At 45.0% G+C, this 14,636-nt stretch overlaps 1 protein-coding gene across 1 annotated transcript in view; it reads right to left on the bottom strand.

The window, feature by feature from the left end:
- Positions 1 to 14,636, bottom strand: part of nid2a (nidogen 2a (osteonidogen)) — a 145,445-nt gene that overhangs the window by 17,857 nt on the left and 112,952 nt on the right. The window contains exons 29-30 of the mRNA XM_078233935.1: positions 12,574 to 12,819; positions 2,628 to 2,870 (exon numbers count right to left, since the gene is read on the bottom strand). Of these exons, the coding sequence (XP_078090061.1) occupies positions 2,628 to 2,870; positions 12,574 to 12,819 (489 nt within the window). The remainder of the gene's footprint in view (positions 1 to 2,627; positions 2,871 to 12,573; positions 12,820 to 14,636) is intronic.

Below are 14,636 nucleotides of genomic sequence, written 5' to 3'. Positions count from 1 at the left end.
AATCTGTCCATTCAGATGGGATGCGAAAGATTTCTTGACTCTATTTGAAGGAGGATAGGGGAGTCACCCCTGGTGTCCTCGGGCCAATGCTTATCCCTCAACCAACATCACAAGACTAGATTAACTGCTTGCTGCTGCTTGTGAGGTCTTGCTGTGCACAAACTGGTTGCTCTCATGGAATCACAGAATGGTTACAACACAGAAAAAGGCCATTCAGCCCATTGTGACTGTGCTGGCTCTCCGAGATAGTAATTCACTGAGTGGCACTAACCCTGCCTTTTCCCTGTAGTGCTCCACATTTTTCATTTTCAGATAATAACCCAATTTCCTTTCGAATGCCTCAATTGAACCTGTCTCCATTACACTTCCAGGCAGTGTATTCCAGATCCGAACTACTTGCTGCGTGAAAAGGACTTTCCTCACATCGCCATGGCTTCCTCTGCCAATTATTTTAAATCTACGTCCTCGGATTCTCGGTCATAGAAACTAGAAGCAGGAGTAGGCCATTCAGCCCTATGAGCCTGCTCCACCATTTTGATCATGGCTGATCATCGAATTCAATATCCTATCCCTCTAGCCCCTAGAGCTATAACTAATTTCTTCTTGAAATCAAAGTTTTGACCTCAACTATATTCTAGTTCCAAAAGGTTTACCCCTTATCTTCAAACTATCACCCTTAGTTCTGAACTCCCCCACCATCGGGAACATTCTTTCTGAATCTACCCTGTCTAACCCTGTTAGAATTTTATAAGTTTCGAGGACACTTATCATTATTACTCTTCTAAACTCCAATGAATAACCGATTTAGTCTGTCCCAATATGACAGACTTGCCATCCCAGGAATCAGCCTGGTAAACCTTCGCTTTACTCCTTCTATAGCAAGGACATCTTTCCTCAGATAAGGACACCAGTACTACACACAATACTCCAAGTGTCACCAATGCCCTATACAATTGCAGCAAAACATCCCTATCCCTATACTCAACTCCTATCGCCATGAAGGCCAACATACCATTTGCCTTCTTTACTGCCTGCTGTCCCTGCGCACTTACTTTCAGTGACTCCAAGGTCTCGTTAAGTATCCATCTCTCTCAATTTACACCCATTCAAGTAATAATTTGTCTTCCTATTATTGCTACCCAAGTGGATAACCTCACATTTATCCACATTATACCACATCTGCCATGCAGATGCCCACACGCACAGCCTGTACAAATCACACTGAAGCATTTTTGCGTCCTTCTCACAGCTCACCCTTGCAACCAACTTTGTATCATCTGCAAATTTGGAGATCATACATTCAGTTCCCTCTTCCAAACCATTAGTCACTGACTGTCAATCAGAAAAAGACCCATTTATGCCAACTCTTTGCTTCCTATCTGCTACAGTAAGAAGTTTAACAACACCAGGTTAAAGTCCAACAGGTTTATTTGGTAGCAAAAGCCACACAAGCTTTCGAGGCTCTGAGCCCCTTCTTCAGGTGAGTGGGAATTCTGTTCACAAACAGAACTTATAAGACACAGACTCAATTTACATGAATAATGGTTGGAATGCGAATACTTACAACTAATCCAGTCTTTAAGAAACAAAACAATGGGAGTGGAGAGAGCATCAAGACAGGCTAAAAAGATGTGTATTGTCTCCAGACAAGACAGCCAGTGAAACTCTGCAGGTCCACGCAACTGTGGGAGTTACAAATAGTGTGACATAAATTCTGATTCTAGGATCGCATGATAAAGACTCCTATCTGCTAACCAGCTTTCTATCCATCGCAAGGCATTACCTGCAATCCCATGTGCTTTAACTTTACATAGTAGTTTGTTATGTGAGACCTTGTCAAAAGCCTTCTGAAAGTTTAAATAAACCACATCCATTGGTTCTCCTCAGTCAACTCTACTCTTAACATCCTCAGAAAATTCCAATAGATTCGTCAAGCACGATTTCCCTTTTGTAAATCCATGCTGACTTTGTCTGATTATACCACTGCCTTCCAAATGCTGACTTGTCAAATCCTTGATAATGGACTCTTGAAACTTCCCCAGTACCGACAATAGGCTCACTGGTCTATAGTTCCCTGTTTTCTCTCTACCTCCTTATTTGAATAGAGGTCTTTCCACCAACGGGAACAGTTCCTTCCTATCCCTTCCATCCACATCCCTCTTGATTTTGAATACTCCAATCAAATCTCCTCCCAACCTCCTCGCCTGTGTAAATCCACAGGCCCAAACCAGGGCATGGATAACCCTTCCTGTGATCGCTAAGGAGGGAAGAGATCGAGTTGGCTGAGTGAGGCCTAGTGGTGCTGGCTGGGCAGGGACCACCAGGGGGAGAGGAGAGAGTTGGGGGGAAAGCATGGAGGCCAGTTTTGTGCCACGCCAAGCCATTATTCCCAACAGTGAGTACAATCCAAAAAAGTACTTTCATTTACATTGACCTGAAAAGACGTTATACAAATGCAATGAAAGAAACGATGCTCCTTTCTAAAAGTGCCCTGATGATTTAAACTCAGTTTGGAAAGCAAACATTTTACCAGCTTTTGTTCGGTCACTTTCATTATTCTTTCCCTCTATCTTTTAAAAAAAAGGTCGTTCATTTTCACTTTACAACCAAAAGGTGGAAGTTCTCACATGCTGGTAGACTGCCAGGTTCAGTTCTAGTTCCTTGAATCTCTCGACCGTCTTTATCCACACACCAACAGTAACCGCTGTTCCCGTGGCATTGCAAGGCGTGAAAGTTCCCAAACTCATCACACTCAGGGATATACTGATCATCAGCCGGTCTGCCGCCATAATGTTCCAGAAGGCTCAGTCTCCAGCGTTCACACACGCTCGGCTGTCGCTGGGTGGATTCTACACTTCGTGAATCTCCACCTGTTGGGGTGAAACAATCGCTTAGAATGCTTTCTTACAACCACTCAATTCTCTGAATAGAGTGAAGAGAGGTCTAAGCCCAAAATAATAAATTGGAAAAAGTGATATAAATAGTAGACCAGCAGTGGGGGTGGTGGTGGGGGGCGGGGGTGTATTTAAATGAGATTTACATTTAATTAAATTCAGAATAGGAGTAAAAGCAGCACATCGATAGGTGGATTCTAGGGATAAGCAGATTGGAGTGAAAAATAAGTTTAAAAACACAGGCATTAACTACAGTGGGGGAATAATATGTAAGCAAGCTGAGAAACATTTAAAAAAGTGTAGAAGGAATGCAAAAACTGAAATTAAGGCGGCAACGGCAAGGGCTTTGATAAGCATGGAGGCAGCAAAGGGCTAGTTAAAGAGACTAGTTAGTGATGGAGGAGGCCATTTTGTACTTGAATGTGAGGTAATGACAGAGCAGCTAAATCAGTATTTTGTCTCAGTTTTACAGAGGAATGTGAAGGAGACTTTGTCAGAGTTCCTGAGGAGGATGTGGAAGAATCACCACTAGACATCAATATTCAAAGAGAAACCACACTAAAAAAAAATGTTAATTGGTCTAAAAATAAAAAAAAGCAATCAAGGCCAAATGATATGTGGCCCAAAATACACCAGTGGCAACAAGGGAGGACAGTTGGTGCCACTGAGACCGACACGGCCCTGCAGCAAGAAGTGGAGATGCCGGCGTTGGACTGGGGTAAACACAGTAAGAGTTTTAACAACACCAGGTTAAAGTCCAACAGGTTTATTTGGTAGCAAATGCCATTAGCTTTCGGAGCGCTGCTCCTTACCAAATAAACCTGTTGGACTTTAACCTGGTGTTGTTAACTCTTACTCTGCAGCAAGAAAGCAGAGCCAAGAGCATAAACGGGGATAAGAGTGGGACATCTACACCCTCAGTGAGAGGACATCCTGGCCTCCAATGCTGCCAGCTACTCTGGTTGGCCGGCAGCTCTAACAGTCCCAGCAGTGCCAGAACTCCGTCGCGGGCACTGCTGCAACTGAATGGAGGAGCAGGAAGACGACAACATGAATCCCGGACTGAGATAAGTCAAGGGCATTGGACAGGGAGGGATCACAGAGAGTAGGGAGAAGCAAGGGAGTGATGGGGGCAGGCTTTGGAGGACAGGCGGGAAGGAACAGAGTGGATGGAACATCTTGAGGGAGTGCCCCCGATGGGCACAGGGCAACCCCCGAAGGGCGTACCCCCACTTACCCTGCAGTGTAATGGGTTAATAGAATAATTATGGGAATGAGTGATGTAAACAGAGAGGCAACAGGGGCGAGGGAGGCAACAGGGGCGAGGGAGGCAACAGGGGTGAGGGAGGCAACAAGTGCTGGAGACTCCATACAGCAGATAGAGCAGGCAGAATTCAGGAGAGATATGCCTACTTTGTAGCTCATCATCATATACAATGTATATCAGTGGTGGGCAAACTACTGCCCAGGGGCTACATGCAGTCCACCTGGGTTCTGAGTGCAGCCCACAAGACATTTTGCTCACCATAGCCCACGCAGTGTTGCCCCATTCCGCTGATTTCCATCAATGTAGTTTTTTTCCCAACCGGTATGACTGAAGTGATACGCATGTGAAGCAAGGGCAAGTGAAGCAAATTGCATGCTAATTGCACACACCACCTTTTGTGGGATTCCTGCGTTCTCTTTGTGTCCAAAGTGTAAATATTTCTTATGTTTTTACCATTTTAAGTTGATGATAGTTCTACTAATATGGGTTTCCTCCGGGTGCTCCGGTTTCCTCCCACAGTCCAAAGATGTGCGGGTTAGGTTGATTGGCCATGCTAAAATTGCCCCTTAGTGTCCTGGGATGCGTAGATTAGAGGGATTAGTGGGTAAAATGTGTCGGGATATGGGGGTGGGGCCTGGGTGGGATTGTGGTCGGTGCAGACTCGATGGGCCGAATGGCCTCTTTCTGTACTGTAGGGTTTCTATGATTCTATATAAATGATTTAGCATTTTCTATAACCGGTTATGAAATATTCAGCATGTATTAAATGTATTTATCTTATTCATGGTTAGTCAACAAGTCTGATTTCCATCTTGAAGCTCACTGAAGATTGTAGTCACGACACATGTGGCCCAAACACCAGCCCTAGGTTGCCCATCACTGGTGTACATAGTGTGAATAAACCAGTTTGAAGTAACTTCGAGAGCAGGACTCCAGTCTCTCTGGATGAGACATAGCACCAGCTTCTGAAACAACACAAGCTGTTTTATGTTGTGGGCAGAGCAGTCAGTATTCAGGTTAATTGCTTGCCTCACAAGCTATTTGGACTTTCATAATTTGTTTAAAAATGGGGACTGGATCGGGGGGGTGGATGGAAAGGCAGTGGGCGAGCCATCGTATTTTACACACCCCCCCGCTGTGATTTTGATGGTTCTGTATTGTACACTGGCATTAATTAGGTGATGCCGTTTGTTTTGGGAATAGCAACACTGTCACCGAAATAAAATACATTTTAAGTAGTCTTTTATGAAGGAACAACATTTGATTTATTTTTTTAAAGTGTCTTCGAATTGAGAGAATATATGGTCAACCGACATGTACAGGGAAGTTTCCAGATATGATTTAGGTGCTTGACCCACCTAACTCATTTTTCAATTGAAACCTCGTGTGATCCCATCACAGCATCTCGCTGCCGACTGAATTATCCCAGTATTTTAGCTCCATTACTCAACTCAGAAGACAGTCCCAGATATTAATCACGGCAGCCAGTGGTTTCACAGCTTGGTATGGATCCTGCTCTGCCCAAGACCGCAAGAAACTACAAAGGGTTATGAACGTAGCCCCCAGTCCATCACGCAAACCAGCCTCCCATCCATTGACTCAGTCTAGACTGCCGGTGCCTTGGAAAAGCAGCCAGCATAATCAAAGACCCCACGTACCCCAGGCCATACACTCTTCCACCTTCTTCCATTGGGAAAAAGGTACAAAAGTCTGAGGTCGAGTACCAACCAACTCAAGGACAGTTTCTCACCTGCTGTCACAAGACTTTTGAATGGACCTATCATATATTTGGCGGCACGGTAGCACAGTGGTTAGCACTGCTGCTTCACAGCTCCAGGGACCTGGGTTCGATTCCCGGCTTGGGTCACTGTCTGTGTGGAGTTTGCACATTCTCCTCGTGTCTGCGTGGGTTTCCTCCGGGTGCTCCGGTTTCCTCCCACAGTCCAAAGATGTGCGGGTTAGGTTGATTGGCCGTGCTAAAATTGCCCCTTAGTGTCTTGAGATGGGTAGGTTAGAGGGATTAGCGGGTAAATATGTAGGGATATGGGGGTAGGGCCTGGGTGGGATTGTGGTCGGTGTAGACTCGATGGGCCGAATGGCCTCTTTCTACACTGTAGGGTTTCTATGATTTCTATGATGATATATCAAGCTGATCTTTCTCTACACGCTATCTGTAACTGCACCCTATCCTTTTCCCTTAGGTACTTCATGAATGGTACGTTTTTGTCTGTATAACACAGAAGAAACAATACTTTTCACTGTATCCCAGTGCATGTGACAATAATAAATCAATGTTTCCTGAACTGGTTTTCTTTTAAAAACAATTTTGTACATATGACTCCTTCTTTTGCGATCATAGTTTATCTTATAATGGTTCTCTGAAATAATTATTTCTATTACACTTAGCATTTCATTTGGCTTTTTCCTTTGACCCCTACTCCTCCCCAAGGTTGCTTCAGTCCAGCTTATCATGCAAGATAAACAAGTTTGTGATTTACAATTGGCCTTATCTCATTGTACAATGTTTATCCACCTGCTTTGAGAAGCTAGAAGAGAGACCACGGAACATGAGAGATCACAGTACCCAGTACACGCAATGAGACGGTTGTATTGTTACAACCTCCAAAGTCACATGATCACATTACTAGATATAAGGCAGAAATGGTATTCCTGAGATTGTAGTGTCACTAGGCTGGCTTTATAACATAGAACCCTGGAGTTTAGCTCCAATCTTCTGTGGTGGGGAAATCTCTGTCAGATTGCCAACCCGCTCCTTTTCACTTACATTAAGCTGGAGTTGCACCTTTCTTGGCCGGACCTCTGACCTCAGGCCTGCTGAGGAACGTGCAGTGTAACTGCGCCTGAAGGTCCTCAGACTGCAGGGGCATCGGGGGAAACAAAGGCACGCCTCCTTTTTACAGCACTAGCTGACCATAAATCAGTATGTTTAAATGTCCCAGCCACTTTGGGCCTGTTTCCTGCCCATGGGAGGTGGCACGTTATTTGCTAGCGGTGGGATTCTCTGGTCCCACCACGGTCAATGAGAATTCCCATTGAAGTCACCCCATAGCAGCGGGAAACCCGCGGGCAGGGGTGCGCTGCTGAAGGGACCGGAGAATCCCGCCGGCATGAACGGCCAGAGAATTCCGACCGTTGACTGCAGAGAAGGTAAGTGTGTGAGGTGTTAGGGTTGTTGGGGTGGGGAGTGGGGGAAAGGATGTGGGAGGGTGGTTGGGGAATCACACGGAGGATGGTTCTACCACCATGTTAAATGGGATAGACTTCAAACAGATCTAGCAACTCAAGACTGGGCATCCATGAGGTGCTGTGAGCCACCAGCAACAACAGGATTGTCCTCAACCACAATCTATAACCTCATGGTCCAGCATAGCCCCCACTCTACCATTACCACCAAGCCAGAGGATCAACCCTGGTTCAATGAAGCGTGTAGGAGGGCATGCCAGGAGCAACACTAAGCATACCTAATAATGAGATGCCAACATGGTAAAGCCACAACACAGGAGTACTTGTGTGCCAAACAGGATAAGCAGCAAGTAATAGAGCTCAGCGATCCCACAACCAATAGATCAGATCTAAGCCCTGCAGTCCTGCCACATCAAGCAGGGAATGGTGGTGGACAACTAAACAACTCACTGGAGGAGGAGGCTACACAAATATCCCCTTCCTCAATGATGGAGAAGCCCAGCGCATCAGTGTAAAAGATAAGGCTGAAGCATTCACAACAATCTTCAGCCACAAAGTGCCAAGTGGATGATCCATCCTGGCCACCCCCAGTGGTCCTCGGCACCACAGATATCATCCTCAGCTAATTCGATTCACACCACATATGATCAATAAATGGTTGAAGGCACTGGATACTGCAAAGGCTATGGGTTCGGACAAAAGTCTGGCAATAGTACTGAAGGCTTGTGCTCCAGAACTTGCCACGCCCCTAGCCAAGCTGTTTCAGTACAGTTACAACACTGGCATCTACCCAGCGATGTGGAAAATTGCCCAGGCTGTCCTGTACATAAGAAACAGGACAAATCCAACCCGGCCAATTACCACCCCATTAGTCTATTCTCAAATCGCCAGTAGAGTGATGGAAGAGGTCATCAATTTTTAGTGCTATCAAGTGACGCTGCTCACTAACGCTCCTGACCTCATTACAGCCTTGGTTCAAACATGGACAAAACAGCTGAACTCCAGAGGTGAGGTGAGAGTGACTACCCTTGATAGCAAGGCCACTGTTGCTTGAATATGACATCAAAGAGCCCTAGCAAAACTGGAGTCAAGGGGAAAACTCTCTGCTGATTGGAGTCAAACCCGGCACAAAGGAAGATAGTTGTGGTTGTTAGCGGTCAATCACCTCAGTTTCAGGACATTACCACAGGTGGTCCCAGGGGAACGCACTAGGCCCAACTACCTTCAGCTGCTTCATCAATGACCTTCCTTCCATCATAAGGTCAGAAGAGAGGATGTTCACTGACGATTGCAATTGTTCAGCACTACTTGCGACTCCTCAGATACTGAAGCAGTCCATGCCCAAATGCAGCAAGGCCTGGACAATATCCAGGCTTGGGTTGATCAATAGCAAGTAACATTCACATCTCATAAGTGCCAGGCAATGACCATCTCCAACAAGAGAGAATCTAACCATCTGCCCTTGACATTCAATGATATTACTATCCCAGAATCCCCCATTATCAACATCCTGGGAGTTACTATTGACCAAAAACTGAACTAGACTAGCCATATAAATACTGTGGCTACAAGAGCAGGTCAGAGCTAGGGATCCTGTGGTGAGTAACTCACCTCCTCAAAGTCTGTCCACCATCTACAAGGCACAAGTCAAGAATGTGATGGAATACTCTCATTTGCCTGGATGGGTGCAGCTACGAAAACACTCAAAAAGCTTGACACCATCCATGACAAAGCAGCCCACTTGATTGGCATTCCTACCACTAACATTCACTTCCTCCACTACTGACGCACAGTGGCAGCAGGTGCACTGCAGGAACTCACCAAAGCTCCTTAGGCAGCACCTTCCAAATCCATGAGCACTATCATCTAGAAAGTCAAGGGCAGTAGATACATGGAAACACCACCACCTGGAATTTCTCCTCCAAGCCGCTCACCATCCTGACTTGGAAACATATTGCTGTTCCTTCACTGCCGCTGGGTCAAAGTCCTGAGACTCCCTCCCTAACAGCTTTGTGGGCACACACGTACCACATGGACTGCAGCTGCTCAAGAAGGTAGCTCACCACCACCTTCTCAAGGACAGTTAGGGTTGGGCCATGAGTGCTGGCCTAAGCCAGCGACACCCACATCCCTTGAGACAGTATTATAACAAGAAATCCTCTACCTGAACCAAGTTGCAGGTGGGCCGCATAAATGGCCAGCACTCCTGCCCAAGAAATCTGAGAAATTCACTCACAGAAGGCGGCCATTCAGCCCATTGTGTGTGTGTCAGCTGAAACAGAGCTTTCCAGTCTAATTCTACTTGCCAGTTCTTTGCCTGTAGCCTTTCAGGCCACAGCTCTTCAATTGCAGACCCAAGTTCTTTTTAAATGTTGCGACGGTTTCTGCCTTTACCACCTTTTCAGACCATGAATTCCAGACCCTCATCACCCTCTGGATGAAATATTTCTAGTCGGTTGGTAGTATTGTTGAGAAAAGACATCTTGTCAAAACTTTTCATCTTGCACTCATCAGGACAATTACAAGAATAACAAAGTCTTTTTCAAACAGTGCTTGGCAATGAATTGTCAGTCACCATTAATTGCTGCATTTTCAATGGCAATGCCTCTACCGGAGTCTACTTGCCAACCAATCAGCACTCTCTGCTTATGCAGTATAAGGTTATTGTTCCCCCTACCATTGGTATTCTTGTGATTGTCCTGATATGTGCAAAGCTTCCACAAAATGTCTTTTTTCAGAAACACTCAAAAATATTCTCAACTTGCCCAAATGCTTCTACCAATTATTTTAAATCCATGTCTCTGGTTTTTGACCTCTTGTTAAAGGAAATAAGTAAAAAAGTTAAAGTTTATTTATGAGTCACAAGTAGGCTTACATACACACTGCGATGAAGTTACTGTGAAAATCACCCAGTTGCCATACTCCAGCGCCTATTCGGGTACACTGAGGGAGAATTTAGCATGGTCAATGCACCTAACCAGCACATCTTTGGACTGTGGGAGAAAACCGGAGCACCCAGAGGAAACCCACGCAGACACGGGGAGAACGTGCAAACTCCACACAGTGATCCAAGCCGGGAATTGAACCCGGGTCCCTGGCGCTGTGAGGCAGCAGTGCTAACCACTGTACCACCATGCTGTCCCTAATAAGCGATTCCTATCTACTCTATTTAGGCCCCTCATAATTTTGAACACCTCAATTAAATCTCCCTTCAGTCTCCTTTTCTCAAGAAAGCAACACCAGCCTATCCAATCTTTCTTCAGAGCTAAAATTCCAGGCAACATCCTCGCTAATCTCCTCTGTACTATTTCCAGTGTGATCACATCCTTTTTGTATTGGGATAATCAGGACTGTACAAAATATTCTAATTACCGCCTAACCAATACTTTATACAGTTCTAGCTCAACTTCCCTGTTCTTATATTTTGTACCTCAGCTAATTGTATCCATTATACCTTCTTAAAAACTTCATTACCAGTCCTGCTACCTTCAGCACTATGTGAACATGCACTCCAACCTCCCCCTGTTCCTCTACACTTCTCAGTATCCGGCTATTTATTGTATATTTCCATGTCTTTGTTTGTCCTCTTCAAATGCATTGCTTCATAACTCTCCAGATTACATTCCAATTGCCACTTTTCTGTCCATCTGATTCCTTTCTGCAGACTTCTTTCTCACTATCAACCACAGAACCAACTTTTGTATCATTTGCAAAGACCTTAATCATAGTTATAGATCATTTAGATCAGCGTGGCACGGTGGCACAGTGGCTAACACTGCTACCTCGCAGCGTCAAGGACCCGGGTTCAATTCTAGCCTCGGGTTACCATCCGTCTGGAATTTGCATGTCCTCCCCATGTCTGTTTGGGTGCTCCGGTTTCTTCCCACAGTCCAAATATGGCAGGTTACGTGGATTAGCCATGCTAAATTGCCCCTTATTGCCCAAAGGTTTGCAGGTTAGGTGGATTAGCCATGCTAAATTGCCCCTTAGTGCCCAAAGATGTGTAGGTTAGGTGGATTAGCCATGGTAAATGTGCAGGGTTACAAGGATAGGGTGGAGGGGAGGGCCTGGGTGGGATGCTCTTTCGCAGAGTTGGTGCAGGCTCGATGGGCTGAATGGCCTCTTTCTGCACTGTAGGGATTCTATGGGTTCTAGCAGTAAGTGGGCCGCATGGGTGGTCCTCCTTCATCTCAGTGGGCCGCAAGATTGAAATTAGGATTGTTCACTAACCATGACCCCAAGAATAAAATTAAATACATTTAATACACACAAAGTATTTCACAATGAGTTATAGAAAATGCTTTCATATATCATTCATATATCAATAGAACATTCATCAGCTTCAAATGGTAAAAGCAAAAGAAACATTTACACTTTGGACACAGAGGGAGCGCACGGCACGGATAATGAATGCTGGGTGCAATCAGCATGGACCTCACCTCACTTGCCCTTGTGCATCACTTCAGTCATACTGGTAGGAAAAAAAATACGCAAACTGACATCAACGGAATACAGTAACCTTGCATGTGGGCAACCGTCAGCAAAATGTCTCGTTGGCGGCACTCGGAACCCAGATGGGTCGCATGGGGCCCCAGGTTGGCCATCGCTGATTTAGATTGTACATGAAAAATGGTCATGTTCAAAGTGGCTTAAACATCAAAAGCATTGTGATGTTCTGTGAACTCAATATGGACTCAAAATTCAGAATTGTTGAATTTAAATATATCAAATTAATTTTCAGCACTCAATTCCCACGTTGCTGCGCTTTTTACATTGTTAGTTTAAATTAGTGGACAATCTTTAATCACAAAAATATTCAAATTTTCAGGAGTAAACTGTACAACCATTTGTTAAAATGTGACTGCTCACCACCAATTATTCCAAGGCCCACGGGAACTACATACACTTTAAAAATGCTGCAGAAATATGTACTGGAAAATCCAGCTAACTCCAGAAGCAGCCTTATTCAGTCATACAAGTTTGCAATGCTGCTTGTGCCAGCAGTACTAGGAGCCAGCCCGCTCACTGTTCAACAGGCTGTTGTTTTTATGGAACTTACATGTTTAAAGCTCACTTTTGTTCCAAAGCATTGGATTCCCTTTGATGCCAAATGACATGAGGCAGCGGTGGAGTTGGTACAAAACCAATTATACACCCAGACAGACATCATTACAGTACTTTCAAAAATAAAACTGTATATTGACTGACCTCGCAGCCCACACTGTGGCTGATCGTTTCCAGGGAGTGTCCTGGTTCCAGGAATTTCCCGGCCTAATTCATCCACACACCAGCAGTGGCCTGTACTGCTGTGGCACTGCAGGGGCCTGAAGTTCCCTTCTGCATCACACTGAGGGACATGTATTCCGAGAGCGGGTCGGGCACTGTGCACATTGAGCTCTGCTTGTATTTGATCGCGCTGCTCCACACAAGCAGTTTTCGGACGTTCAGTTAGCGCTAATCAAATCAAAAAGAAAGAAGTCAGGTCTCAAAATATCACACAGGTAAAAATATGAAGGGCAACATTCGGGGATTTAATATCACGTTCGGTATCTTCCCATTCCACAAACTACTTCACCAAAACTGAACACGCAACATCCAGTCCATGATAAAGCTTACATGACCATAAGCTATAAGAACAGAATTAGGCCATTCGGCCCATTGAGTCTGCTCCGCCATTCAAACATGGCTGACAAGTTTCTCAACCCCATTCTCCTGCCCTTTCTCCGTAACCTTTGATCCCCTTATCAATCAAGAACTTATCTATCTCTGTCTTAAACACACTCATTGACCCGGCCTCCACAGCCTTCTGTGGCAATGAATTCCATAGATTCACCACCCTCTGGCTGAAAGATATTCCTCCTCCTCTCGGTTCTGAAGGGTCGTCCCTTTACTCTGAGGCTGTGCCCTCGGATTCTAGTTTCTCCTACTAATGGAAACATTTTTTCCACATCCACTCTATCCAGGCCTTTCAGCATTCTGTAAGGTTCACTAAGAAACCGCCTCATCCTTCTAAACTCCATCGAATACAGACCCAGAGTCCTCAGACACTCCTCACGTTTTTCATTCCTGGGAATGAAACGACTACATTCAACAAATCAACTGTAAAAATGCCCTCTCTCCTTTATTGTCTGTCACGATTGTTCTCAATCACTTTTATTAACATTTTATGTGGAAGTAACACGAGTGATGCTGAATGTATTTAAAATCAGAATGAAGGCTCAATGGTATATAACCGAAAGGAAAACTATAGTATATTTAGTGGTTCAATAGGGATATATTTGTATTCAGGTATTAATTAGAAAAATACAAATGCATAATTTCATGCAATTATATTGATTTGATTTGATTTATATCTGACAAACATTTGCACCCATCAGAGAAAATCTATTTTTGACCAAGCCTTTGGATTAATTGCTGAATAGCGTAAGGAAGGTGGAACACATTTTTTTAAAGTTTATTTATTAGTCACAAGTAAGGCTTACCTTAACACTGCAATGAAGTTACTGTGAAATTCCCCATGTCACCACAATGCGCCTAACCAGCACGTCTTTCAGAATGTGGGACGAAACTGGAGCACCCGGAGGAAACTCCACACAGACACGCAGAGAGCATGCAGACTCCACACAGACAGTGACCCAAGCCGGGAATCGAACCCGGGTCCCTGGCGTTGTGAAGCAGCAGTGCTAACCACTGCGCTACTGTGCCGCCCCATGCTGTTCCCTTAGTAGACTCTGGGAAGTGTAGACTCTGTCTACCCTTTCCTTTCCTTCTCTATGAATGGTATGCTTTGTCTGTATAGCATGCAAGAAACAATACTTTTCACTGTGTACCAACACATATGACAATAAGAAGTCAAATAAAATAAATGCCAATGACAAGTATGTTTTAAAATAACTCTATGTTGGGCCAGGGGAAGAATTAATGCACTTCCTCACTTTCCCCATAAAATCAACCCCAGACTCTTTCCCCTCCCCCACCCCAGACTCTTTCCCCTCCCCCAACAACACCATTTCCCAAGAATGCCATCCCCTCCCCTCACTTAAATTGCTTCCGCCAGCGGAGCACCATGGGTGCCCTGCACCCTCTGATAAACCAGCAGGGCAACTTGCCAACAGAATGTTAAAAAGCCCAACCGTGAAAATGATTCAGATCTCTGACAGCTTCCATTAGGCTGGTGCCGATGTACACTCTCTACCCATCGCCGGTGTACACTCTCTACCCGTCGCCGGTGTACACTCTCTACCCGTCGCCGGTGTACACTCTCTACCCGT

Source organism: Mustelus asterias, chromosome 18, assembly GCF_964213995.1.
Source record: "Mustelus asterias chromosome 18, sMusAst1.hap1.1, whole genome shotgun sequence".
NCBI classification, from domain to species: Eukaryota; Metazoa; Chordata; class Chondrichthyes; order Carcharhiniformes; family Triakidae; genus Mustelus; species Mustelus asterias.
Note: the sequence above shows the minus strand (reverse complement) of the source record. Positions and strands in the feature narration are given on the sequence as shown.